This window comes from Rhinatrema bivittatum, chromosome 10 (assembly GCF_901001135.1).
Source record: "Rhinatrema bivittatum chromosome 10, aRhiBiv1.1, whole genome shotgun sequence".
Lineage (NCBI taxonomy): Eukaryota > Metazoa > Chordata > Amphibia > Gymnophiona > Rhinatrematidae > Rhinatrema > Rhinatrema bivittatum.
In genome coordinates, this window is record NC_042624.1 from 123,244,354 (window position 1) to 123,271,755 (window position 27,402).

General features: G+C 44.8%; 1 protein-coding gene across 1 annotated transcript in view; it reads right to left on the reverse strand.

Moving 5' to 3' along the window:
• ZSWIM5 (zinc finger SWIM-type containing 5) overlaps positions 1 to 27,402 on the reverse strand; it is a 200,297-nt gene that overhangs the window by 160,600 nt on the left and 12,295 nt on the right. The window contains exons 2-4 of the mRNA XM_029618845.1: positions 25,434 to 25,790; positions 18,690 to 18,838; positions 14,062 to 14,212 (exon numbers count right to left, since the gene is read on the reverse strand). Coding sequence (XP_029474705.1) covers positions 14,062 to 14,212; positions 18,690 to 18,838; positions 25,434 to 25,790 — 657 coding nt within the window. The remainder of the gene's footprint in view (positions 1 to 14,061; positions 14,213 to 18,689; positions 18,839 to 25,433; positions 25,791 to 27,402) is intronic.

A 27,402-nucleotide genomic window follows, 5' to 3' on the forward strand; every position in this document is an offset into this window, starting at 1 on the left:
TGCAGCGACTTCCACGTCGCTGCTCGGCAGATCTCCTGGGAGGAGACGGAGCGAGATTCCGCCCAGGACGCCGCCTGCGAGCGGGTGGAATGAGCGATAACCCCGCTAGGCGGAAGACGGCCAGCTCCAATGTAGGAGCCGAGATCGCTTCTTTAAGCCATCGTGCAATCGTTGTCTTCGAGGCCTGACGCCCCTTCTTCGGACCGGACCAGAGAACGAAGAGATGATCTGAGAGCCGGAAATCATTGGTCACCTCCAGATAGTGACGCAAGGTGCGCTTGACATCCAAGAAACGAAGAGACCTAGGCTCGCTGGGTCCAAAGGACGGAAGTTCCACGTCTGATTCAAGTGAAAAGACGAGACAACCTTCGGAAGGAAGGAAGGTACGGTGCGCAGGGAGACTCCGGAATCCGTGAACCTGAGATAAGGCTCCCTGCAAGATAACACTTGTAGCTCCGAGACACGACGCGCAGAGCAGATGGCCACAAGGAAGACCGCCTTTAGAGTCAGATCCTTGAGGGTTGCCCCACGTATCGGCTCAAAAGGTGCCCCGGACAAGGCTCGAAGCACCAAGTTGAGACTCCAGGAGGGACAAGGATCCCGGACAGGAGGGCGCACATGTCTGACCCCCTTGAGGAAACGGGCAACGTCCGGTTGCAGGAGAAGAGAGCCATCCGCGCGCACGAAGGAACTCAGGGCCGACACCTGGACTCGTAGGGAATTATAGGCGAGTCCCTTATCCAGACCATCCTGAAGGAACTGCAGAATCGACGGGACAGACGCCTCCGTGGGTCGGATCCCCCTGGAAGAACACCAGACGTCGAACGTTCTCCAAACTCGCACATAAGCAACAGAAGTAGAAGACTTCCGGGCCCGCAGCATTGTAGAAACTACCGCCTCAGGGTAGCCCCTGCGTCGAAGGCGGCGCCGTTCAAAAGCCATGCCGCAAGACAGAAGAGTTCGGCCTGGTCGAAATATACTGGACCCTGGCGCAGGAGCCGAGGAAGATGACCGAGCCGAAGCGGGCCGTCCACCGCCAGCTGGAGAAGGTCCGCAAACCAGGGCCTGCGCGGCCACTCCGGAGCGACGAGAACCACAGGCCCTTGATGATTTTCTATCCTGCGGAGCGTTTTGCCCACCAGGGGCCACGGAGGAAAAACGTAGAGCAGCCGACGAGTCGGCCACGGAAGGGCTAGGGCATCCACCCCCTCCGCGCCTCGTTCCCTCCGGCGACTGAAAAACCGAGGTGCCTTGGCGTTGGCGGCCGTGGCCATCAGATCGAAATGCGGTGCGCCCCACCGCTGAATCACCAACCGCATCGCCTCGGCGGAGAGCTCCCATTTGCCGGGATCCAGTTGTTGACGACTGAGAAAGTCCGCCTGGATATTGTCCACTCCGGCGATGTGAGAAGCTGCGATCCTGACTAGATGCCTTTCCGCCCACTCCATTAGGGGGGTCGACTCCAGGGAGACATGTTTGCTCTTCGTGCCTCCCTGTCAATTGATATAGGCCACCGTGGTGGCATTGTCGGAGAGGATTCGTACTTCCCTGTTCCGGACCAGGGGAAGGAACCGCTGTAGTGCCAGCCGCACCGCCCTGGTCTCCAGACGGTTGATCGGCCAGGTCGCCTCTGTCGGGGACCACGTTCCCTGTGTTGCGCTGCGGTCGCAGACGGCGCCCCAGCCCACGAGGCTGGCATCGGTAGTGACCACCACCCAAGTGGGCACATCGAGAGAGACACCCTGAGCCAGATTCGTCGGTATCAGCCACCAGTCCAGACTGTCCCTGGCGACAGAGGGGAGAGGAAGGATCACCTGATAATCCTGGGACACCGGTTTCCACCTGGAGAGGAGGGACGCCTGCAGAGGGCGCAGGTGCGCAAAAGCCCAGGGCACCATATCGATGGTGGACGCCATCACTCCCAGCAACTGAAGATAATCCCGGGAAGTGGGCTCCTGCAAAGCTGAAAAATGACAGACATGCTCCCGCAACGACTGAGCCTTGTCCGGACGCAAAAACACCTTGCCCTGCAGCGTGTCGAAGCTGGCACCCAGGAAGTCCAGGCGCTGAGAAGGAACCAAAGAACTCTTGGCGAAGTTCACTACCCATCCCAGGGATTGTAGGACCTGGACCACCCTGGTCACCGACTCGTGTCCGTGGGCAAAGGACTTCGATCGAATCAGCCAATCGTCCAGATAGGGATGGACAAGTATCCCGTCCCTGCGGAGAGCCGCGGCGACAACCATGATCTTGGTGAAGGTGCGAGGCGCTGTCGCTAGACCGAACGGGAGAGCTGTGAACTGGAAGTGCTGGCCCAGAACCTTGAAGCGGAGAAAACGACGATGCGCCGGCAGGATGGGAATGTGCAAATAGGCCTCCGTCAGATCCAAGGAGGCCAGAAATTCCCCTCGATGAACCGCTGCAATCACCGAGCGCAGCGTCTCCATGCGGAACCTGCTGACTCGCAGAGACCTGTTGACTTCCTTGAGATCGAGAATGGGCCGGAAGGAACCGTCCTTCTTTGGCACGACGAAGTAGACAGAATAATGACCCGAGCCCACCTCGCCGAAGGGGACGGGGGCAATGGCTCCTATGCCCTGAAGACGATCCAGAGTCTGCTGTATCGCCGCCCGCTTGAGGTCCGAGCCACAGGGGGAGAAGAGGAACCGGTCTCTGGGAGGACGGGCAAACTCCAAAGCGTAGCCGTCCCTTATAGTGTCCAGAACCCACTGGTCCGCCGATATCCTTACCCACTCCCCGTAGAAATCCGCCAGGCGACCCCCTATCCTGGGCGTGGGGGAGTGGGGGCATCTGGCATCATTGGGACGACTTTGGTGGAGGAGGACCCTGTCCGGAGCCGTCACGGGCGGAGCGGCGCCCCCGAAAGGACCGAGACCAGGTCTGGGGTCTGGAGGAGGAGGAGGAAGCCCGGGTCCCCGGCTGCCTGTACGACCTATAGCGCCTCTGCGCTCGGGTTCTAGTCCGGGTAGCCGCAAAAGCCCTGGAGGGTCGATGTCTGTCTTCAGGGAGTCGGTGAACAGCATTCTCCCCGAGAGATTTGATAATCTGATCCAAGTCATCTCCAAACAAGAATTTTCCGCGGAAAGGCAAGGACCCCAAGCTCGACTTAGAGGAAGCATCCGCCGCCCAGTTGCGGAGCCAAAGGAGCCTCCTAGCTGCCACCACCGATACCATGGAACGCGCCTGTACTCGGAAGAGATCATAGAGGGCATCGGCCCCATAGGCTATCGCGGACTCCAGGCGGTCAGCCTGCGCGGCTTCGTCCGGTGGTAACGCTTGAGAAGTCAGCAACTGTTGCACCCACCGGAGACTGGCCCGCTGAGCCAGTGAGGTACACATGACAGCCCGCATGCCCAAGGCGGAGACTTCGAAAACCTTCTTCAAGAATACCTCCAACTTGCGGTCCTGAGTATCCCGGAGCGCTGTGCCGCCCGTGACCGGGATCGTCGTCCTCTTGGTGACCGCCGAGACGGCCGAATCCACCTTGGGAACCTTGATAAGATCCAAGAAGTCTTCTGGGAGCGGGTACAACTTCTCCATAGCCCGGGTGACTTTAAATGAGGCTTCAGGGGTATCCCACTCCCTGGTGAGAAGCTGCAGGAAGGACTCATGGATGGGAAATGCCCGAGGCCGGGGACGAAGGGCAGCGAGAACCGGGTCCCCCTTTCTGGCCGATGTGGTGACGGCGGGCGCCACCGGGAGCGGCGGACCCGGAGGAGGATCAAGATCCAGTTCCAAAAGGATCTGCTGTATCAGATCATTCAGTTCGTCCCGCTGGAAAATCCGGAGTGCCAGCGGGTCATCCCCTTCGGAAGGGAGCTCCGAGAGCGCAGGGTCCGCGGGCTCCGGTGAGGGTGGCGAGATCGGTGCCGCCGCTCCCGTGGCAGGCCGAGGACGCGGAAGAGGGGCTGGGGCCCCGGCCACCGACCCGACCAGGTCAGGGGGCGTCCCAGGAGGGGCCACAGGCACCCGAGGAGTCTTTGCCGGTGGAGGGCGAGGGGCCAGGTCCCCGGGAGCCCCCAATCCCTGAAGGTACGCACTATGCATGAGTAGAATAAACTCAGGTGAAAAACGAGGCAAGCTGGAGGAAGTGACGTCACCCCACGGGATGGTTGCTTGACTTAAGAGCTCCTCTAACCACGGACTAAATCCCTACCAAATATCGCCATCGCATTTGCAAATTTTTATTATCCGGTCGGGCCGACTATACCAGAGTCTACTGATGTCCACGAGACGTAAGCATATTGACTTTAAAAAATTCTCGTATAAGAAAACGGAGGTGGACGGGAGGACCGCGTGTGAGGAGGAAATGGCGGCGCTGGAGGATTCAGCCCCTGAGCTGGATAGCGCGGAGGAAACGGCAAACTCTGACGCTGGCGATCTGCCGACCAAATCGGAAATGAAAACATGGTTTGCAGAGCTAAAAACTGAAATTTCTACTAAAACAGGAGATATTATGCAATCCATTGAAGAACTCCGGAGTGAGATGGCTGAACAAGGCCGCCGGCTCTTTGAATTAGAAACCCGAGTGGATGCCAATTCGGACTATATTAAAACTGTAAGGGAACAACAGACACATACACAAGCCGAGATGGAGCGCTTAAACGAAAAACTTGAAGATTTGGAAAATCGCTCGAGGCGACATAACATCCGGTTCAGAGGAGTCCCGGAGTCTGCTGAAAATGGTAACTGTGAGGAGGTAGTTCGGCGAATTTGCAATATGCTACTAGCATCCACAGCACCTTCGGTTAGTGAGGCTCCTGCAGAGACAATAAAAATTGATCGAGCGCACAGGGTTTTGGGGCCCCGTGTAGCCAATAAACCCAAAGATATCCTGGCTTGCTTTCACGACTACTCCAAGAAAGATCAGATTATGAATATAGCCAGGAAACAGGCCACATGGCAATGGCAGGGGGACGCCATCATGGTTTTCCCCGACCTCTCGCCCATCACTATCCGGAGGCGTCAAGACTTGAAACCGGTGACGGATTTTCTTCGTACAGAAAACATACGGTATCGCTGGCTATTCCCTTTTGGGATACGTTTTACTTTAAAGGGAGAGTCTCACCGGGTTAAGACTTTGCTGGAAGCGGCGCGACTGATTCATCAGGCCGGATATGCTGGATTTGAACAACTACAGGCGGCACCCAAGCCCCACAGTCGCAGGGAAGTGTACCCGCAGTGGCAGAGAGTAAACAGAGGAGATAAGAGACTGCGAAGGAATGTACCCTCCGCGGCGGATCAGGGCGCTGGACCGTGAACACTGAGTGGTCTCAGGAGACGTTTATTGATTTGGCTACGTGGCAGCTATCCTGCTTACTTAGCAGGATTCATTTTCTCTATCTTGACTGGTTACCTGATAGGATGGCTGCAGCAAGGGTTCCCTTCTTTAATAAGGATGGTTACATTATTCATGTTGATATGTACACTCTTTTATGGGATAATTAGATGTCTATTACAAATTGATCATACTAGGTTGGTTGGATCAGTATCTGGGTCACGTGGGGATGGCTAATTCCTCTCTTTTCAGGTCAAATTGGCGGGTATCAGTACCCCAATTTGAAGGGATCAGGGTAAAGCGGGGAGGGGAGGGGGATGGGAAGGGGATGGGGTGGCAACTTCTCGTGGGTTCGGTTATACATAACGTTGTCAGAAATATGTTGGTCTTCATTTGTACGAATATGCAGGTTGGGTGGGGTAGGGAGGGACTTTCACGTTATCTAGGAGTGAGTAGTGGGCTAGGGGTTGCTAGACATAGCAAATCGATAGATACATGATGGTGCGATTGACCCTTTACTCCCTTAATGTTAAGGGACTTAATTCACCTTACAAGCGGCATTGTCTCTTTTCGGACCTGCAAGCTGCTAGCGTTTCTATTGCATTCCTCCAAGAGACTCATCTTAAACGTAGACATGAATCACTCCTCAGAAATCTGACGTATCCAGCACAATATTGGGTAGCGCGGCCCCTAAGTCATAAATATTTAGGGGTGGGCATTTTAATTAACAAAAATCTAATGTTCGAGGAAGTAGCCTGCTATAAGGACCCTGAGGGCCGTTATATCATTCTCATCCTTGTCCTGGGAGGGGAAAAATTTACTTTGGTTAATGTGTATGCCCCTAACTCAGGTCAGGGACGGTACTTTCAGGAGCTCAATCGATTATTGGAACAACATGCAGAGGGTCACATTTTGATCGGTGGTGATTTTAATCTCACTAGCAATCCGCAATTGGATAATTCAGGGAGTGCGGCCACACCTGATAATCGGGAGCGTAAAGCTTTTAGGTCATTTCTTAAACAATGGCAATTGATTGATGTGTGGCGTAGTTGGAATCCCAGGCGCCGGGAGTACACTTTTTATTCTAGGGCACACCAATCATATTCGAGGATTGATAGCTTTATGATTTCCAAAAGCTGTGTTAATCAGGTACAATCACCTCACATTGGTCCTATCACATGGTCGGATCACGGTCCGATATCGCTCCAACTTGACCTCAGTACTTATGATAGGGGTCATCAATATTGGAGGTTGAATGAGAGTTTATTGGCCGATGATACTTTTGTACAACAAATACAATCTGATATCACAGAGTACCTGACTTTTAATGATAAAGAGGGGATGTCGCCGATGATATTGTGGGATTGCCTTAAGGCGGTGCTTCGCGGGAAGTTTATTGCTAGGGGCTCCTATTTAAAAAAACGATGTGGGCAAGATAAAACTGATACCCTACAGAGATTGCATGAGTTGGGCCTTCAACATCAGAACACTGGAGGAGCCCAACTGAGGGAGGAAATAGATAATTTAAGGGCCCATTTGGAGCAATTAGAGTCCGCTAAGATTGCCCATAATCTCACTCTTACCAAACAGTTATATTATGAGGGGGGCAATAAAGCGGGGAGGCAGTTGGCGAAAAAGCTTAAGGCTCAACAGGTTCAAAATAATATTATTAAAATCAAGGATGAGCGTGGGGGGATGCTTACTTCCAACTTGGATATCCGACAGAGGTTTATCCGGTTTTACTCGGAATTATATGCCACTGATCACTCCATTTCTTTTCCCAACATAGAGAGGTATCTTTCTGACCTACGACTACCCTCCATTTCCTCGGTTAATCAGGAGTTTATGGATCGTGATATTTCCCCAGCTGAGGTACGATGGGCCATACATGGTTTGAAAACGGGAAAGTCACCTGGACTTGACGGATTAACAGCAGCCTTCTACAAAAAATTTGAGGGGTTGGTGATCCCGCTCTTAGTCAGACTTTTCAATGCCTTGCAGGGAACTGTTTCATTATCAAAATCGGCTAATCTGGCCGGGGTAACTATTTTGGCGAAGCCTGGGCGTGACCCTACTCTCTGCGGTTCATACCGCCCTATTTCCCTAATTAATTTGGATATGAAGTTGCTTGCTAAAATTCTGGCCAACAGACTTAATAATTTTCTTCCCCAATTGATCCACGTAGACCAATCGGGCTTTATACCAGGCCGTATGGCCTCCGATAATGTAAGGAAAATAATTGACTTAATTGGCCTAGCCCGATCCCTGGAGGTTCCTTTACTGCTGTTAGCGATAGACGCTGAGAAGGCATTCGATTATGTACATTGGCCCTTCCTTTTTCAGACCATGAGAGCCTTTCATTTTGGGGATAAGTTCATCAGGTGGATTCAGAAGCTTTATGAGGCCCCACAAGCGTGTTTAAAGATTAATGGGGGATATTCAGCACCGTTTCTGGTTGGTAGGGGCACACGACAGGGTTGTCCTCTCTCACCGCTGCTCTTCGCCATATTTTTGGAACCCTTCACATATCACGTCCGAACTAATCCGCGCATCCATGGACTGGGTTTGGGATCATTTTCCTCTAAGATGTCCCTTTTTGCGGACGACATCTTATTTACCATTACCAGTCCAGGGGATTCTTTAACAGCTTTGTCAGAGGAAATCTCGGCCTTTAGTGGGGTATCAGGCTTTAAAATTAACTGGGAAAAGTCGGAATTATTAAATGTTAATGTGTCAGCGGCGGAGATTCTACGAATTAAGCAATCACATCCCTTTAAGTGGGCTAAAGGCAAACTGAAATATTTGGGGATTTATATAGGTGGGGAGAATAATATTTTCCAACTTAATTATCCTCCCTTGCTTACCAAAATTTATAAGGAATTGGAGGAGTGGGACAGGTACCATATATCCTGGCTTGGACGCTTGGCGGTAATTAAGATGAATATCTTACCTCGGCTCTTATATCTGTTCCAAACTTTACCTATAGTGATACCCACCACACTTTTGGACAAATGGCAAAGTCGATTACTTAAGTTTTTGTGGAAGGCGAAACACCCCAGGATCAAGAAAACAATTTTATACCTCCCCAAGTCTCAGGGAGGCCTCGGGATGCCATCCTTACATGGTTACCATGGGGCGGCTCATTTAAAAGCGGCGGTGGAATGGAATAATTCTCATAGTACGAAACCCTGGGTACAGTTAGAACAAGCAATGATGGGTGCACTACCTTTATCGGCATTACTCTGGCAGGATAGCCGGACGTGGTATCCGCGGGTTAGCTTGCCTGCGACCGTTAGCACTACACTGGCTGTATGGAATAAGTGGCGATCTAAGTTGGTGGGTCCTAGACAAACGTTTACTCATACTCATTTGTTTCATCACCAAGCCTTTAGTCAGGCAGCGCAATCTCGGAGTCTCCACAACTGGAGGTCTCTGGGTATTCTTACCCTTTCTCAAATCTGGGCCCCCGGGGGAATTATACCATTTACTCGCCTCCAAGAGAGATATTCTCTGGATTCCAAAGAACTGTACTTTTATCTGCAAGTAGTTCATTTTGTGACTCAAACGTTAAAACTGTCAGATCTGAATTTGGGTCTTTCCCCGTTTGAAGCTCTGTGCCACCAAGCGGCTAAGACCCGCAAACATATCACGCGTATCTATGCTATTTTATTGGGAACCTCTAAGACTAAGGAATCGCACGTCATGGCCTGGGAAAGGGATCTGGGGGTTTCCTGGACTTTGGACTCATGGCATCAACTGTCTCAGGTTGTAGGGAAGGGACTTATATCTTCCACCCATATTGAAAATGGTTACAAGATGCTTTTTAGGTGGTATTGGACGCCTGATAAATTGCATCGTTTCAAATTGTCCTCGTCCAACCAGTGTTGGAAACAATGCCGAGGTGTAGGTACATTTTTTCATCTGTGGTGGGCCTGTCCCAAACTTCAATTATTTTGGGAGTCTGTATCAGTTTGGATTACCAGGGTTCTTGCTCGCACAGTGGTTCTTACACCTGCCCAGGCGTTGCTAAATAAAGAGGACGCAGATTTAAATGTTTGTCAAAATATTTTTATTAAATATGTTGTTACTGTCTCCCGGGGGGCTCTGGCTAAATGTTGGAAGGGGTCAGAAATTCCAACCATACAGGACATACAGAAGTTAATAAAACAGACTTACAATCTGGGGGAGATCACAGCCCATAAACATAAAACTTTGAACAAATTTTTAAAAATCTGGAATCCATATGTAATGTGGAGAGCAGCCACTAATAATTAGCCCCCATGGCTGGAACTGCTAGTAGTCTTCTTTGTCATATTTTATAGTGGGGTCCTTTCTAATCTCTCATTCCTTATCCCTGAAAGGTACTCTGTTCTATACGTTCGTGATAGACCGAAATCTTCTATTTACACTGCATTTTTGACTTATGAACATTTCTGGATAATCCATGAGAAGGGGGGGGGTTGGGTAGATGAATATACATTAACAAAATTGTATATTGGCAATCAAGGCTTGTTCATGATGTGTTTTCTAGATGTGACATTTTCACATGTTTTTTCATGCTGTTATGTTTATACGGCTTTTGTAACTTGTGTAATTGTCAATAAAAAAAATTTCACAAATTAAAAAAAAAAAAAAAAAAAAAAAAACGAGGCAAGCTGGGAGGGGGGTCCGAGGGAGGAACCTCCGAAGGCCCAGGATCGGGCAAGCCCCCCTCCGGGGATAAATTCGGAGGTGAGACCTCCCGAAAATCCCTCCGCTCGGTCACAGCCTCCACAGCAGCGAGGTGCCGCGAAAGCAAAATGGCCGCCGTTCCCGCCAACGGCGGCGAAGTGGCCGGCCCGCGCCGCCCCTGCCGGGGGGAGGGGAGAGAGGAAGAAACGTCTGCCGGCTGCGAGGTGCCTTCCCCGCAAGAAGGAAGCAAGAGAGAAGGCAGAAGACACGCCTCCAAACAAGAAACCTTTTTTTTTTTTTTTTTTTTTTTTCAAAGAATTTAACTTTAACTTGATTCAAATAGCTCAAGACAAGAAAACCTGGAGGAAGAAATAAAGAGAAATCCTGAAAAAGAATCCAACCAGCCTGGGGAGACCGTGGATCCCCCAACTCTCATCTGCTGGAGTCAGAAAGATACTGGGATACTGAGCTCCAGCAGAGGGAGCACTGGCTTATACTGGTGACGTCCCTCGAAGTCTGTTCTGACTCCATCTGCTGGACGGGGGACATAACCCACCGTCTGGACTGATCCTGGTACGTACAGGGAACAGCATGATTAGTTTGGGGGAGAAGGGGGGGGGGAACTGGGAGACTTGAACTGTATTGTTACATTTATTTAAAGAAAATATCAATTAAAAAAACCTGAATATGATAAATCTTCTGTGGGTCTTTACTTTTTTCAGGTTTTGGTGAAGGGTCTGAGGGCAGAGCCATGTGAACACTTCCTAATGTTTATGAATCAGCATTAGAAGGAATACTGATTGCCTATTTCGCTACAAAATCCGATCATAGCTTTTGCATAGATGAATGGCATTCTGTGGTAATGGTAGGAGGAGATATAGTGGAAGAGTCTGATTCTGATATCAAAACTGATGATATATATGTTCACGGAGCAAATGAAAATGGATTGAGAGGCTCATGTGACGATACTAAAACAGGAAATCCTACACATGCTCAAAGATTTTGCTTCTGAGATAGAGAGTGAACTTCGACATGGCACCAAGGGCTTTCACCCCTTGTATGGCTGACTTTGTTCTGCTTGTTCACAGAGAAAGGACAATAGTTAATAGGGCAAGTAGGGTCCAGAAAACAGAGTAAAGCTAAATGATCAGTTTTCTCTTAGAGAAAGATGAATAGTTGTGCGCCCCAGGGATTTGTACTAAGACCACTGCTTTTTAACACATTCATAAATGACCTACAGAATGACAAGTGAGGTGATCAAATTTGCTGATACAAAATTATTCAAAGTTGTTAAATCACAAGAGGATTGTGAGAAATTGCAAGAGAACCTTGGAAAACTGGGACACTGGGCATCTAAGTAGCATATGACATTTAATGTAGGGAAGAGCAACTCAAATTATAGCGACACAATGCAAGGTTCTCCAACGGAAGTTTAGTCACCATCCATGAAAAGGATCTAGGTGTCAACATGGATATGTTGAAATCATCTGCTCAGTGTGAAGTGGCAGCCAAGAAAGCAAATAGGAATTATTAGGAAAGGCAGGGAGAATAAAACATAGAATATCATAATGCCTCTCTATCATTCTATGGTACAACTGCATCTGGAGTATTATGTGCAGTTCTGGTCACCGCATTTCAAAAAAGGTATAGCAGTATTAGAAGAAGTACAGAGAAGGGCAACCAAAATGATAAAGGGGATGAAACGATTCCCTTAGGAGGAAAGGCTAAAGAGGTTAGGACTCTTCAGCTTGGAGAAGAGATGGATAGGTGATACATTTTAAGGCAAATAAGAGAAAATATTTTTCTTACTCAACACAATTAAACTCTGGAATTTGATGCCAGAGGATGTGGTGAAAGCTGTTAGTGTAGTTGAATTCATAGAAACATAGAAATGACGGCAGAAGAAGACCAAATGGCCCATCCAGTCTGCCCAGCAAGCTTCACACATTTTTTCTCTCATACTTTCACACATTTTTTCTCTCATACTTCATAATTCAAAAAAGGTTTGGACAATTCTTGAAAGAAAAGTCCATATTTATTAAGGTGGATGTGTAGAAATCCACTTCTTATCCCTGAGTTAAGCAGCATGGGCTATCGACCTCTTGGGATCCTGCCAGGTACTGTGACCTGGATTGGCAACTATTGGAAACAGGATATTGGGCTTGATGGACCTTCGGTCTGACCCAGGATGGCAAATTAAAAAAAAATATATTTTTACAATGTGGTGTGATCACAGCAAGTTTAAAGGAAGAGAGAACAGTTATAGTGGCAAAAGATTGATTGAGGATGTGAGAGATAGAGAGGATGATAGCAGGGGAGATAGAAATGAGGAGTTGGGCGGGAATGGGGTTAGAGGGAAAAGTAGTATGTGTTTGGAGGAGGAGAGAAAATGGGCAAGTTCCTCCTCCTCGATTTCAGAAAAAGAAGAAAATGTGGTAGGGGCCAAAGAAGCCACAGACAATCTGGTCAATCACTTCATGGAAGAAATCAACCATAGCCTGGGCAGAGTCTCAGAGGCAGTTTAAAGAGAGATGAGTGTGGCAAAAAAATAGTAGGGGTTGGAGGCAAGGGTGTTTGTCATATGGGCATAACCTTTCTCGGCAAGTGTAATAGACTGGAAGAAAGTATGCATGAATTTGAAATGAATGAAGACAGCATGGGAACAGGACATCAGCCAGAGACGCTCTGCAAATCTGAGGTGCTGAGGAAAGAGCTTGTGGCTCCTCTGGTCCAGCTACTCCTCAAAGATTGCAAAGATCTAAACTGGAGGGGCTTCCGAAGGTGAGGACAGATCCTCCTGGATAACCAGGGGGGGGGGAGGGGTACTGATGACCGTGGTTTGCACTCAGGTTAGTTCTTTTTTGGAAGGCTGAGCTCATCTCTGGACACAGCGGATAGTAGCTATCTTCCTGCTCTTGGATAGACGTTTATACATCTCTGCCCAGTGCTCAGCATCGATGCTCCTGGATTCCAAACTTGATGCAGAGGAACCTTTCTCTGGCATTGAGAGATGTCAAAACTAGGGATATGGTGGCCCATGCCCAAGCAGTGAATGCAAGCTGTATGAAGATCTATGAGAGACATCTTTGTTACAGCACAGGCATCTCTTGAAGCAGTTGGCCTGCTTCTGTGGCTCAGTCAGAAAATAGATGCAGAAAAATCAAAAGTTTTCTGAAAAACAGGGCAAACAGAAGCTGCTTACACAAGGTCTGAATTTAGTAAACTCAGGGCTAAGTACTACTGATCGAAAACTAAAGAAACTGATAAAACTACTGGAAAACCTGACTAAGAGTTCTAAAGGAGCAAAGGAGAAAAAAATATGTACTGAGGAGACCCAGACCACTACATGAAAACAAGAACAAAATGGATTTGCCAGAATCACAGACATAGACTGCAGAAAAAAATATAACAGATAAGGTCCCTGTGCAACAAAGTATTCCCACACATGCCTGAAAAGCTTTCTAAGCTTTTCCATAGCATTGCAAAAACATCTGAGGTTGGCGCCATTCATGACATTATCCATATGAAAGGCAATAGCATTTTGAGCAGACGGGAGTTTGGCTAGCAGGGGCTCATTTGAGGATCCTACCCAACTGCAATAATTGAAGCAAGTAAGAAACTGAATGGAAGCCCAGATGGGCAGAACAAGGTCGGGTGGTGAGAGTGAAGTGTAGCCCCAGATGAGCTCTCTCACAAAGTAAGATTAGGAGGCGAGGGAGAGAGTAACAGAGCTAGGTGAGGACAAGCGACAGGCATGGATGAGCCCGCTGGCAGAGGGATGCCAGATACTTGTAGCCTGGATTGGCCTCTGTTGGAAACAGGATGCTGGGCTTAATGGACCCTTAGTCTGACCCAGCATGGCTATTTCTTATGTTCTTAGTTGAGGAAGTGACTTGAAGTGGAGGCAAGGATAAAGCACACTATAGCAGATGAAAGTCAAGAAATGAAAATGGGGTGGAGGCAAAATTGAGCATGCTCTGGCCGAGCTAGTTCAGTATGTGGGGGTGCGAAAGGCACAGATGAACACTCTTTAACAGAAGTCAACAGGTGAGGGCATGTATAAACATTTTCTGGCAAAGTAATGAACTCACCCAGCTCGTCCCACAGCTGCCTGCATTTATCAGTCATGCCCGTACCCTGCTGCCGCCAGAGGGCCAACCGAGGATCAGCAATAAGTTGTTCTGTGATTAACGCCAGCATTCTAGCTCCGTTGGAATCTCTCATCCGCAGCATCTCACGTACCTAGCATAGGAAAGGAAGAAACAGCTCAGGTAGGGCAAATGCATTCCCAATGGCTGTCAGCGCACACAACAAAAAAATGCATATTTCCAGGGGTTGATGCTGCACACATATTGCAGGTGTGATAAGCTCACAGGGACAGGTGATGCTTCTAGATGATGCACCATTTACAGAAAAAAGGTTTCATGCAGAACCAAAAGTAAACAACACTATGGGTTCTGGTGGGGCTGCTGAAAGATCTATTCAACATAACTCTGGAGCCAGGAATGGTTCTGTGGGAATAGAGAAGAGCTGATGTTCCTCTTCATAAAAGGATGTAGGAAACTACAGGCTGATTGGTCTTACCTCAATAGAGAAGGGGGGCAATTAATGGAGGCTATTAAAGGAAAAGACAATGGATTTTGAATCCAGCAGTTCGAAGGGTTTGAGGCAGAATGATTTTACCAGCGGGAGATTGCGTGAAACATGTGATTAATTTTTTTGATTGGTAACTAGAGAATTAAATCAAGGCCATGTGCTGGATACGATTTATTAGGATTTCTGCAAAGCTTCTGATATTGTCCCACATTGGAAGCTCAAAATAAACTGAGCATCCACGAGGTAGGGCCCAAGGTGGTGGACAAAATTAGAAACCAGTTGAGTATGACCGAGGGTAGTGGTAAATGGAATTCACTCTGAGAAAAGGAAGGTGACTAATGGAACACCTCAGGGATCTGTCCTTTGGGCCAGTTCTGTTCAATATCTTTGTAAGAAATGTTGAAGACAAATGTTCTATAGATGACATTAAGATCTTCAACAGACTGAACACCTCTGAGGGAGCACTCAGGACAAGAAGCAATCTAAGAAAAGTTGAAGAGAGGTCAAGGACTTGGCACTCAAGACACAGTGCAGAATAATGCATTTGAGTACTGAGTCCAAAAAAGCCGTTCATGATAGGGGAGTGTGATACAGATATGCATGAAGCAGGACAGACACCTTGGGGTGATTGTGTCTTGTGATCTGAAGACAAATGTCTAAGTCACTGGTGAGACTTCACCTCCAAAAAGAATATGGATAGCCTGGAGGTGGTACAGAGAAATGCTACCAAAATGGAATAGAGTTTACACTGAAGGTTGTATGAGATGATGCTCAAGGACCTAAATGTGTACTCTAGAGAAGAGGAGAAAAGAGACAAGGATTATGATAGCGGCATTCAAATACCTCAAAAGTATAAAGCGGTTAAATTAAGAGGTTTGATTTTTTGTAAATTATGATAATTCGAGCAATGTCCGAATTTGATCTATCCTGCTCCCAATCTTGATGTCACCCGACCATGTTATGCAACATGCTCCCTATAACAAATTTGCACGTTTATAACCCATTATATCTACATGGCAGACAAGTAAAAGCAATCATAAAAAAATGAGACACTATGATTTACTTTGAAGTGATAGACAAAAGGCAGAATAGAAATTTTAAATTACACGAGGCAGAAGCAGCAAACGCTTATGGTGCTCGAAGGAGGAGGCTCTACAGCATCAACATGTTGAATCAGTGCCCAAAAGAACCAATGACGGCCGGCGCCATTGATATTTATTTGTTTGTTTTTATATACCGACATTCGATCGAAATATCACATCGGTTTACAGGAAACTGATATATATATATAGGTGGGCCAAGGGGAACTATAGTTCCCCTTGGCCCACCTATGCGACAGAGCATCAGTTTCATGAGCTCAATGGCGTCCATCGCAGCGCCCATTGCTGACAATAGCCTCAACAGCGCTCATCAGCACTATTTATTTATTTATTCAACGCTTTTCTATGCCAGCATTCATGATGCATATCATATCATGCCGGTTTACATGGAACAAGGGGTAAACATTAACTTAACATTGAACAAGAGGCAAAGTTACAAAAAACAAGGTGGCGTGAACTTGGACATCGAGGTAGCAAGCGGCTACAGAAAAAAAGAGAAGGACTTAAACAAGTGGTAAAATAGGAGCTCAATTTTGAGCACAATGGCGCTCAAAACCTGGTGGCATCCCCCGATGCTCTACAATCCCAGAGCCTTTGGTGCTGGACGGTGGCTCAAGGCACCTGAGAGCATCAGCATCCATAGCACCTGACAGCCATTTGCCATCAATGGCACACCACGATGCCCCTCTGTGCCCTGTCCTGACACCGCAAAAGGGTTCATCGGAACCCCGAATGCTCGACAACCTCAAGGGCACTGGACCAGGGTGCACCCTAGATACCTCGGCACTCAAGGGGGTCTCAGCTTGATGGCAAACCTGGTGTTTGACAGCACCATCCAAGGCTCAAAGCACTTATCACTCGAGGGCTCTCAGGACTCCCACGCCCCAGCAGTGGACAGCCTTGAGGTTGCTCAATGGCAATCTCAGTGCCCCCTGGTGGCGATGGTGCTCGACATAGTCAAGAGCAGCTGCAAATGGCATCACTGGCAACATGCCCAATGGCCTCCATGGAGCTCAATGGCATTGAGGGCAGCCACACACCTCAACAGTATCGAAGGTGGCTTCGATGGTGTTGAGGGTGACCATGGTGCTCAATGGTAGTCCCAGCACCTGACTCAGTCCTGACTCAGACATGTCAGTCTTAAGGCCCTCGATGAAGCTCAAGGTTAATGCCACTACTCTGCTGCATCAAGGCCCATGGCACTTGACGCTTGGGTTAATGTCCGTTCCTCCGATGCATTGACAGTCCATGGCGCTTGATGGCATCTACGCACATGACTGCTCCCACTGATGCCTACAGTATGGAAGGGCTCTCGCCTGCAGCCAGGGCGTTCGACAGCATATATGGTGCTTGATGGCACCCACAGTCAGAGGTCCTATGGTGTCAAGGGCAGCCACAGCACCTTGATGGTGTCAAGGGTGGCCATTGTGCTCAATGGCAGGCCTGGTCCCCGGTGCAGTCCTGACATTGACATGTCGAACCATCAGGGAACTGGTACAGATGTGCACGGGCAACAGGTGATACCGGGCATGGCACCAAAGAGGTGTAGCCGCAATGCTGCCTGCCCAAGCTCCTACTTACCCTCTCTTACAAGGAGACTGAACTGCTTGTTCAGGAGATAACACGTGGTCTGCCGAGCGTGGCTCTGTCACAGCCGCAGACCACGTGACTAGAGCGACCGGCCCACCGATAGGCCAATCCGCCCCTGTCTGTGTGTGAGAACTGCCATCCTGTTTGTCCTCAGAGAAAGACAGAACTTGGGTCCCTAGTAACCACAATAGTAGAAAGAAAAACCAGACCACTGTTCCACTCTCCTTGCCAAAACATACAGATCTTAAGAATACTCAGAACTACAGAAGCATTCTTCTGAAGCTACACTATTATTTTAAGGAACTAAAAAAATGTATATCAACTATTTTGATACTAACTTTTAAACACATACATCAAAATTTCCTTTTTTCTCAACCAGTTTATTCTCTTCCAAAATTTCAGATTTTTCCCATCTTTATATCTAACTATAAGCCTTATGACGAGTGTGAAGGAGACAAAGATGTAGTCCTCCAGGAAAAGGGAGATATGGTACAAACATTCACATATCTAGCAGACTTCAATAAAGTATCAAAAAGTAGCATTTCCCACAGAATGAAAATAAAAAGGAAGAGAGGCCAGAGAGTGAAACCCAAAAGGTGTGCATGAAAATACGTTTTCACTGAGAGGGTGGTTTGACTTCCAGAAGAGGTACAGAATCCAAAGCAATGGCACAATTCAGGCACAAAAGAGTAAAACCTGTGACAGCACAATAAGTAGGTGCGCATATATTTATTTATTCAAGGTTCTTCTATGCCGATATTCATTGTTGGACATCATATCGAGATTTGAACATAGGCAGATTTGGTAGGCCATATGGCCTGACATTCTATGTTTATATTAGGCACCATTATCATTACCAATGTGAAAATCTCCCAGTTTTTTCTTTTTTGTATATGTATCAAATAATAAGTAATACTCTGTCTTATAGGACCATCATATCAGACTTTAGGCTAATACTTGTTCTGCCACTCTTTAGCCAAAAATATAATCATAGATCCTAGTAAAGACTATTGACCAATTTGTCAACATTTTTTATATGCATTTAGAATTTTGACTTAATATATTTTGGTTTGCAACACTTCCATGCCTTCCCCAACACCATCAACTGTCTTCTAATAGGACCTATGATTATACTTTTGGTTAAAGAGCAGCACAAAAGCCGGATATGATGCTCCTATAAGATGGAGTATTATTTATCACTGTTTTATGCACCATTATTAGTCCTACCTAGAAAGGACGAAAATCTGTCAGGCTGAGACCATATGCAGCAGAGCAGATGTCTTGAAGAGGATCTATTCTTCCCACCACAGTTCTAGTCATTGTCTGTCAGTAAATGTCTTGTACAACAAGGCTGGAATTAAAGCAAGATTTCTGGGGCTGACAGGGCTCATACAGAGGCCCACAAACTTTGTTGAAGTTAAGACCTCTCTCACCTTGGCAAACATAGAGTTGAGCTGCTTTCCAAATCCATAATACCCTCCCTGAGAGAGGAACAGTTTCACCTGCTCCCTCACTTGTTCCTCATCCAAATGCCAGCAGTTTTCATCATTAACACTGGCGCCGGCAGTGGGGTCTGGAGCACCTGGAGGGAAACAAAAGCCAAACGGTAAAACACTGCAGAGAGGTACAACGTGACAGTGACAATAACATACTGTGCTTAATGGGGTCACGGCATTCAAAATATTCATTTTTCTAGTGCAGTGGTTAGTTTTCAGCATGTATAATATCAGTATGGGATAGTGCAAAAACATTTTTGGGTTACCTAAAGCAAGGCATTACATTGCTTCTGTAGATGTATTAGGGATAAGAAATGGGAGCCTCTGACAGAGCTGTTTGATGTTGAATCCCAAACTCAGTAAACTAGTCCAATTGCATACAACACTGCTGCAGTGGGATACTAATTTTTATTATAAAGTTTTTGGGTAGCATGGACATAAGACTACAACTAGATTTACCATTGCAAAGGTTTATTAGATGCTTTGCACATGTTAAAATATCACACGCAATATCGAATTGAGAGAAATGCAATAGAAATTTCTAAGTAGATTCTATTTTTCACAAAGATGAGCACATCTTGCAAAAAAAAAACAGCTCATATTGTGACGTAATTACATGCAATACAAATGTAGGTACATTAGACCATATGTTCTGGACATGCATGATAATTCAACATTTCTGGAGAAGAGTGTATCATTTTTAGAAGGGGTGATAGGCTTAAAGTTACATTTTACATCCAGCCTTGCTATATTTGAAGATTTCTCATACCTTCCTCCAGGTAATCAACCTAACAAGTTATGGCTGTGCAAAGTGCTCGATTTGGCTAAACATGGTCTTGTGTTGATGGCCATCTGTGTAGAGGGACCCTCAATTATGCTGTGGACGAATGCTAGAGACAATTTGTTGCTTATGGAGAAGCAAACTGTCAAGAACAATGGACATGTCCAATTCTTATTTCTAATCCTCAAAAAGAGAAGAGGATTTAAATACCCAACCCGAAAGTAAGCTAACTAGAGGATATTTATGCAGCTACATGGCCTGTCCCCAAAAATAGAATGCATGACCAAACAAGCCTGTTTATTTCTCTTTAATTTGTGATTTATAATAGTATTTTGATTAATTTTAGATTTTATCTTTAAAGATATCTTGTATTCTATTTGAAATGCATAATAGTTATACATAAATAAATAAATAAAAAGCATAAAAATGTACCTAAAAAGAAGAAAATGACATTTGAAATTTGGGACTCAAATTACAATATTTTCATCACAGAGTCAAGAGTTTGATGCACAATGATTTTTTATGTTTATCAGTATGCAATAGTGGGTGGAGAGTCCTCCTATAGTTTATTGCTCCTTAGCTAGATGGAGATATCGATATAGCAGATAATTTTAACTTGCTATGCAATACATGAAAGGAGCAATCACACAGTGCACTATTGTGCCTCATTACTTCTTTATTTCAAGTTATTTAGTTCAGTGAACTTGGGGGTATTTAAGGGATAAATGTTTATTGTTCATTGCTTATTAAATGGTTAACATTTCTTTCATAACACTGGCTATATACTGTATTGTTTGTGTATATGGCCTAATAAAACGAATCTTAACTTCATTTTTTGAAGGGGTTAATAAACATGTGGATAAAGGTGAACCGGTAGATGTAGTGTATTTGGATTTTCAGAAGGCGTTTGACAAAGTCCTGCATGAGAGGCTTCTACGAAAACTAAAAAGTCATGGGATAGGAGGCGATGTCCTTTCGTGGATTACAAACTGGTTAAAGACAGGAAACAGTAGGATTAAATGGTCAATTTTCTCAGTGGAAAAGGGTAAACAGTGGAGTGCCTCAGGGATCTGTACTTGGACCGGGGCTTTTCAATATATTTACAAAAAGCAAACAATGTTAGGAATTATTAGGAAGGGAATGTTAATAAAACGGAAAATGTCATAATGCCTCTATATCGCTCCATGGTGAGACCGCACCTTGAATACTGTGTACAATTCTGGTCGCCGCATCTCAAAAAAGATATAGTTGTGATGGAGAAGATACAGAGAAGGGCAACCAAAATGATAAAGGGGATGGAACTGCTCCCCTATGAGGAAAGGCTGAAGAGGTTAGGGCTGTTCAGCTTGGAGAAGAGACGGCTGAGGGGGGATATGATAGAGGTGTTTAAAATCATGAGAGGTCTTGAACGGGTAGATGTGACTCGGTTATTTACACTTTCAGATAATAGAAGGACTAGGGGGCATTCCATGAAGTTAGCAAGTAGCACATTTAAGACTAATCAGAGAAAATTCTTTTTCACTCGACGCACAATAAAGCTCTGGAATTTGTTGCCAGAAGATCTGGTTAGTGCAGTTAGAGTAGCTGGGTTCAAAAAAGGTTTGGATAAGTTCTTGGAGGAGAAGTCCATTAACGGCTATTAATCAAGTTTACTTAGGGAATAGCCACTGCTATTAATTGCATCAGTAGCATGGGATCTTCTTAGTGTTTGGGTAATTGCCAGGTTCTTGTGGCCTGGTTTGGCCTCTGTTGGAAACAGGATGCTGTGCTTGATGGACCCTTGGCAATTTATGACATTCTTCCCATATGCTGTGCAGTTAGCAATATTGTGCAAGAAACCTAAGCAGCAGAGAAAGATTTCTTAATATCCAAGTTGTGTCCAATATCTTGTGTCTGCATTTTGCACTTAAATTGAAGGATCTTTTCCCCCAATTTTGAACTTTTCTCTGACAGCACTGAAATCAAAAAGAAAAAAAAATCTAATTCTAAACTTTAAAAAGAATAAAGGAGCTGTAAAGAAATAAAAATGGAAAACACTGAAAAAAATACAAATCAGAGAAAATCTAGAACATAGCAAGCAGCCAACCAAGAGCACACAAAACTATCCTTTTGCCTTGCAGCAAACATTAACTGAGGAGATTTACCTGGAAGTGCCTGCACGGGAATGCTTCTAGATCTTTCTGAGCTTTGAGTGCACTGTATGGTCACATCTCCCACTTCTGGGGCTGAATTTGTTACTACTTGGCCACAGAGAACCAACTTGCTCTTATCTGTGGTCAATTTCAGCTTATTCTGCCCAACTTCAGACAGGAATTTTTTTTTTTTTTTTTTAATAATGTATTCTTTATTAAGCTTCAAATCATTCACACGATACAAAACTAAATTATATAAGATTAAAGGAAAATTCATGCAAACAAGAACGTGATATACATACATAGAAATTCTTATCAAGTCCACATTACATGGGGGAATCATGTACTACCAGATATCAAAATAAGACCTAAAAATAAAATACCACCCCACCAATGATACACATAGGAACATCATTGAAACTTATCAATAAAAGACTACAGATGAACTGGTTCAAAAAAAATAAACTTAGTCCTCTGATAAGTTATTAAACTCTTACAGGGGATAAGGAAAAATATAGTCCCTAAAGACAAAAACCTGTTTTAACTGTAAAAAGGCCTTCCATTTGGCCTGCATAATACAAGAAATATCTTGGACCATATTTAATTTTTAGCCACAGAACAGCAAATCTTTATTTTAAAGTATTGCTGGAAAATTAAATCTCAATCAGCTTCAGAAACAAGTGAAATCACAAAGATAGCTTTAGTCATAGTATCATCATGAAGAAACTGGGAGAATTCTGGACTCTCAATAGGGGCACATACATCTGAAACACCCTAACTGGACCCATGTCGTCTCAATTTAGGAAAATAATATGAATTAAAAAGCTGAAAAGACTTATCTGGCAAAAACTGTAGCACCTTAGTAAGATGTCTGGAAAGTTCTGTCCCAGATAATCTAGACCAGTGGTTCCCAACCCTGTCCTGGTGACCCCCCAGCCAGTCAGGTTTTCATAACTGGCCCCATGAATAGTCATAAAGACAGATATCACAAACTCATAACCCTAAGATGTCTAAAACCTTTCCTCTCCCCAATCGACTTCAGAACAGCCCTTCAACTACTCATCTTCTCCAACCTGGACTACTGCAACTCCCTGCTATTCAACTTACCTCTCACCACCATCCTTCAAAATACAGCCGCCAGAATACTCACTGGAACCAAACAACACAATCACATTACACCAATACTTATATCACTACACTGGCTACCAATAAAATACCGAATTGACCACAAAATTCTATCCATATTACACAAAATAATATACGATAAACAAACCAACTGGCTAAGTACATCAATAAAACTCCACTCACCAAACCGCTCATCTAACAAAGGTCTCTTAAAAATCCCTCCTACTCGATCCAAACAACTTACCTCAACTCGGAAAAGAGCCATATCCCTAGGAAGTCCCAAACTTTGGAACACCCTCCCAACTGAACTTAGAACACAGCAAAATTTAAAAGCCTTCAAAAAAGAACTAAAAACATGGATGTTCACCAAAGCCTATCAAAACACCCAATGACTTTTTCATTACTTCCCTCCCTCCCTGCAATATGTAACCATGTGGAACCAATGTAAGCACCTAATATAACATGTATAGCTTGATATCCGAACTACGTTTATAACGCCCACGATAACTATGTTAACACTCGCACGATTCTTTTGAACACTCTGTTAAACTTCGAATCTTTGTAAACTTTTGTGATGGCAAAACCGAACGACGATATATAAAACTCGATAAATAAATAAATATGGCCAGGTCCTACTCAATACTGCAGAGAAAGTTAAGATGTCCACTTCCTCAGCACTCAAGTCCAATTATCTGTTGCCACCAGTGCCTTCTCTTAGTCAGGGAATTGAGGCGTTGACTTCAGTAGGTGATATGGATTCGCCTGCTGTTACTATTGGATTTGGAATCAGGCCAGCAGTTCCTCTTGAAACTGTGAGAACACCTTCCCCTGTTTTATTAGAAGGCAAGTAAGAGTCATATGGAGTCAGCTTTAAGGAACTTTCAGTCTTATGTTTCAGTCCCAGAACCTGTGTTACTCTTATTCCTGTTGGATCAAGAACTGAGAATGCTGTAATTTCAGAACCAGAAGATATTACTCTTAACAATTGGAGGATAGTGAGCAGGGTTGACAATTCATTAACAAGAACTATAAATGATCTATGCATATTTTCATCAGGGGTTTCAAATAAATTGATGGATTTGGACTCCCAGATAGATACACTAATCTCAAAAGGTCTCAACTAGGGACTGTAACAACTTTACAAGATTATATGACAACCGCTATTAAGGAATTAATATTTTCTCCTGGGCCCTTGGAGCCTGCTTCTAAGAGACCTACATATAGCGGAATGTCATTGGCATCGCCATGAAAGCTCCCGCCACACTGTCTCATCACATCCCCCCGGGGTCTCAAGAAAATGCTGAAAGCTCTGGAGAGTTGTCTGCTTGGTGCCATGTGGTCACATGACCCACTTGAGTGACTTGGTGAATCTGCTTGCCTTCAGAGAAGAAACTTTTTTACTTCTTTAAACATCTCCCCTATAATAAAAAAGACTAAAGACCTGGATATTCTTACAAGCCTTCCCGGACGCCAACATAGACAACTAATCTCCAACTACAACTTGGTTATCCATTCTATTGTTTTACATATGTAAATTAATAACCTATCCTTTCTCTTCCTTCTCATCCAAGTTCTTATCACCCTGTTATATGTAACTGCCTTTTCAGCACCTTTGTTATAGTTATGTTTACTATGCACCCCTGTTTTATGTGAACCAGCATGATGTGACTGCTGTCTCGAATGCCGGTATATAAAAATTTGAAATAAATAAATAAATAAATAATACCCATTATAGCAGATATGTTCAGAATAGCATAAATACCCTTACTTGCACAGTATAAACCAACAACACCATTCCATGTGATGTAATTTGTGCCACTATTCAAAACTTGTCTGCTAAGGATATACTAAGGAATTACTCTTGGATATACCATCTGTCAGACTTGCCAAATTACATATAATGTGTAATAGAGCCTTCTCTGGAGCGGGCCCTATCCTGTGGAATTCACTGCCAGACTTTCTCCGTCTTATACCATCTAAACAACAATTTAAGACATCATTAAAAACACATTTATTTCAGAAAGCTTTTAATTCCCCTACTAGTACTGATTCTTAAGTATTACTGTGTCTCCCATCCTGACTTCCTTACCTACTGGCACGTTTCTCTATTTTGTAACAGAGTTTGTGTTTTTGTGTTATTTTACCCCTATGTTATATGCTTATTATTTTACACAGATTATATATGTTTTAACATTGTGAACTGTTTTGATTAATTTTCAATTGTAAAAGTGGTATACAGACACTTAAATAAAATAAAAATAAATAAAAAGGAAAAAAACTTTTTTTTTTTAAATTGTAACATCTCAGAAAGTAAAACCAAATGGTTTGTATGATACGGGTTACTACTTTTGAAACATTATACAGTGCAATGGTTAGTGTGACCCAATAGCTGCATGTCAGGACAGGTGGGTGGAGTCAGTCCGACTCCCTCCCCCCTCCCATTGCATGTATTTCTTGGAATATCAGAATATCTCCAGATATACTAAAGGGTAAAATAAAGAGTAACTTAGTCCATCCCTTTTGACATACAGCTATATGCACTGTGAGTAAGATTACAAAGTACTAATACATGCCCTCAAACATGACTAGTGTAGTCAAATGAACCACATTATCAGCAAACATGTAATGGAAGATGAGCGTTACCGTGCACTTGGTTGATTTCAGAGTTGGAGGACAGGATGTCATCGGCAAGTTTTTGTGCTGTGGGTAGAACCTCCGTGTGATGTGCTGTGATCAAATACTGAACAAACTTCTGCAGCTGGTCCCGGTTCATCTGAAAGAGGGTCTCCGAGATGGGAAGCCGCAACTTGACCTGGTCTGGCTTACGGATCCTGTACAGTGAGAGGGCTACCACATGAGCACAGTAAAAAATGTCCTTGTTCCCACAGCCACATGTGACATAGGTAATTTTGCAGCGATCAAAGCTAATAGCAACTTTGTATGTTATCTCTGGCTTAGAAGGGGCGGCGGGCTCTGTCACTGTACCACTTAGATGGAAGCCTGAGTGAGCAAAAGGAAAGAAAAGGAATTAGCATCTAGCAAAGAAACAGAAAAAGAACACAATCTAAGCCTGACCTACACTCGAACTCAGAACTAAAGGGAGGAGGCCGACAGGGATTACCTGGCATTTTGAAAGATGAATAAAACTTGGTTGTTTAGTAAGGCATTTGCCTACTAATGATATATAGCTGAGTTCACTACAGTTCTATGACACTGAAGGTACCAAAAATATTGGCATCAATGTAATAGACAAAGCAAATATAAAAGGATGCCCCAACCATATTTTTATATATGTTCACATTTTATTTCAAGCAATTTTTACACAATTACATTACCACAAGTACAATTTATATTTACAACTACCCACATCCCAACTAGGACCCTAGTTTCGACGACCGTATGCCATCTTCTTCAGGGGACGAACCCAACCCTTAAAAAAAAAAGCTTGTACTAGATAGAGTTCTGCTTGTTATCGTATCTGTACCCTATTGTACGTTCTAATCCAAGAATTCCTTAGGTGTCAATTTCTCACTTCAAAAACAATGGAGGATGCTATATCTTATTCACTTACTCTATTGGGGACATCACTTTTCAAATGAATGAAAACAAACCAAAAACAGAACAGGGATCTAATGGGATCTGCAAAAGCAGCTTTTTTAAATTCAGAATGCCCCATAACTACCCCATGAATTTCATCCAAGGTTTGAATCTGCCACAGTGTAAACCAAATTCTTCCACCCATCCCCCATTAATTAAGAGAACCACTTTTGAATCAGAATACAACAATCATTTTAGGAAAAGCGCCCTGTATGCCCACCTTCTCTAAGACTGCAAAGAGGTATTTCCAACTGATGTGGTCAAGCATCTTCTCTGCGTCTCTAGCATGTCCTGAAGTTACATTTACCCAGTCAATACTGGAATTATTGAAATCTCCCATTATTACTACATTGCCACCTCCTTACAGGAGCAGTTTTGAGAACCAAACCACTGCATCAATAACCAGGATAATTAAAGGAAAATTTAACAATCCAGGAATGCAAGACTTTTGAAGTTAAAATGATTAGACACTTGGAACTGACAAAAAAAGAAATCATTCAGCTAACAGGTGCTGCCAAAGTAATATATTAAAAGGGTAAGAGAAAGGAAAAAATTGCAAAATAAATAACCTAGGATTTTGAATCTTCTCATTATAACCCATAAAGGTTCACTGCCCGTCACCTTCTGATCACCCTTCAAATCCCTCCCCTTTATCATCATGGGAAGGCTTTCTATGATTCAGTTTATTTTTCCTGGTAATGTTATCTTTTGCTCATTTCATTCTGACCCGAAACAGAGAGTATTCTCTCTTCAAACCTAGTCAAAATGGGCCGATTTTAAAAAGGTTAACCCATCTTAACGTGTGCAGGGTCTATTTTAAAAAGGCCCAGCAACGCGTGAAAGTCCCGGAGCGGGGAGGTGGTGAGGCCAGAGGCCTCCGACAGAGCAGCCATTGCCACTGTGTTGGAGGATCGCCTGCCCGGAGGCAGGCGCAAAAGATAAGAGGTGGGGGGAGGGGTGTTAGAGTAGGGCTAGGGGGAGGAAAGGTTAGGGAGAAGGGAAGTTCCCTTCCAAG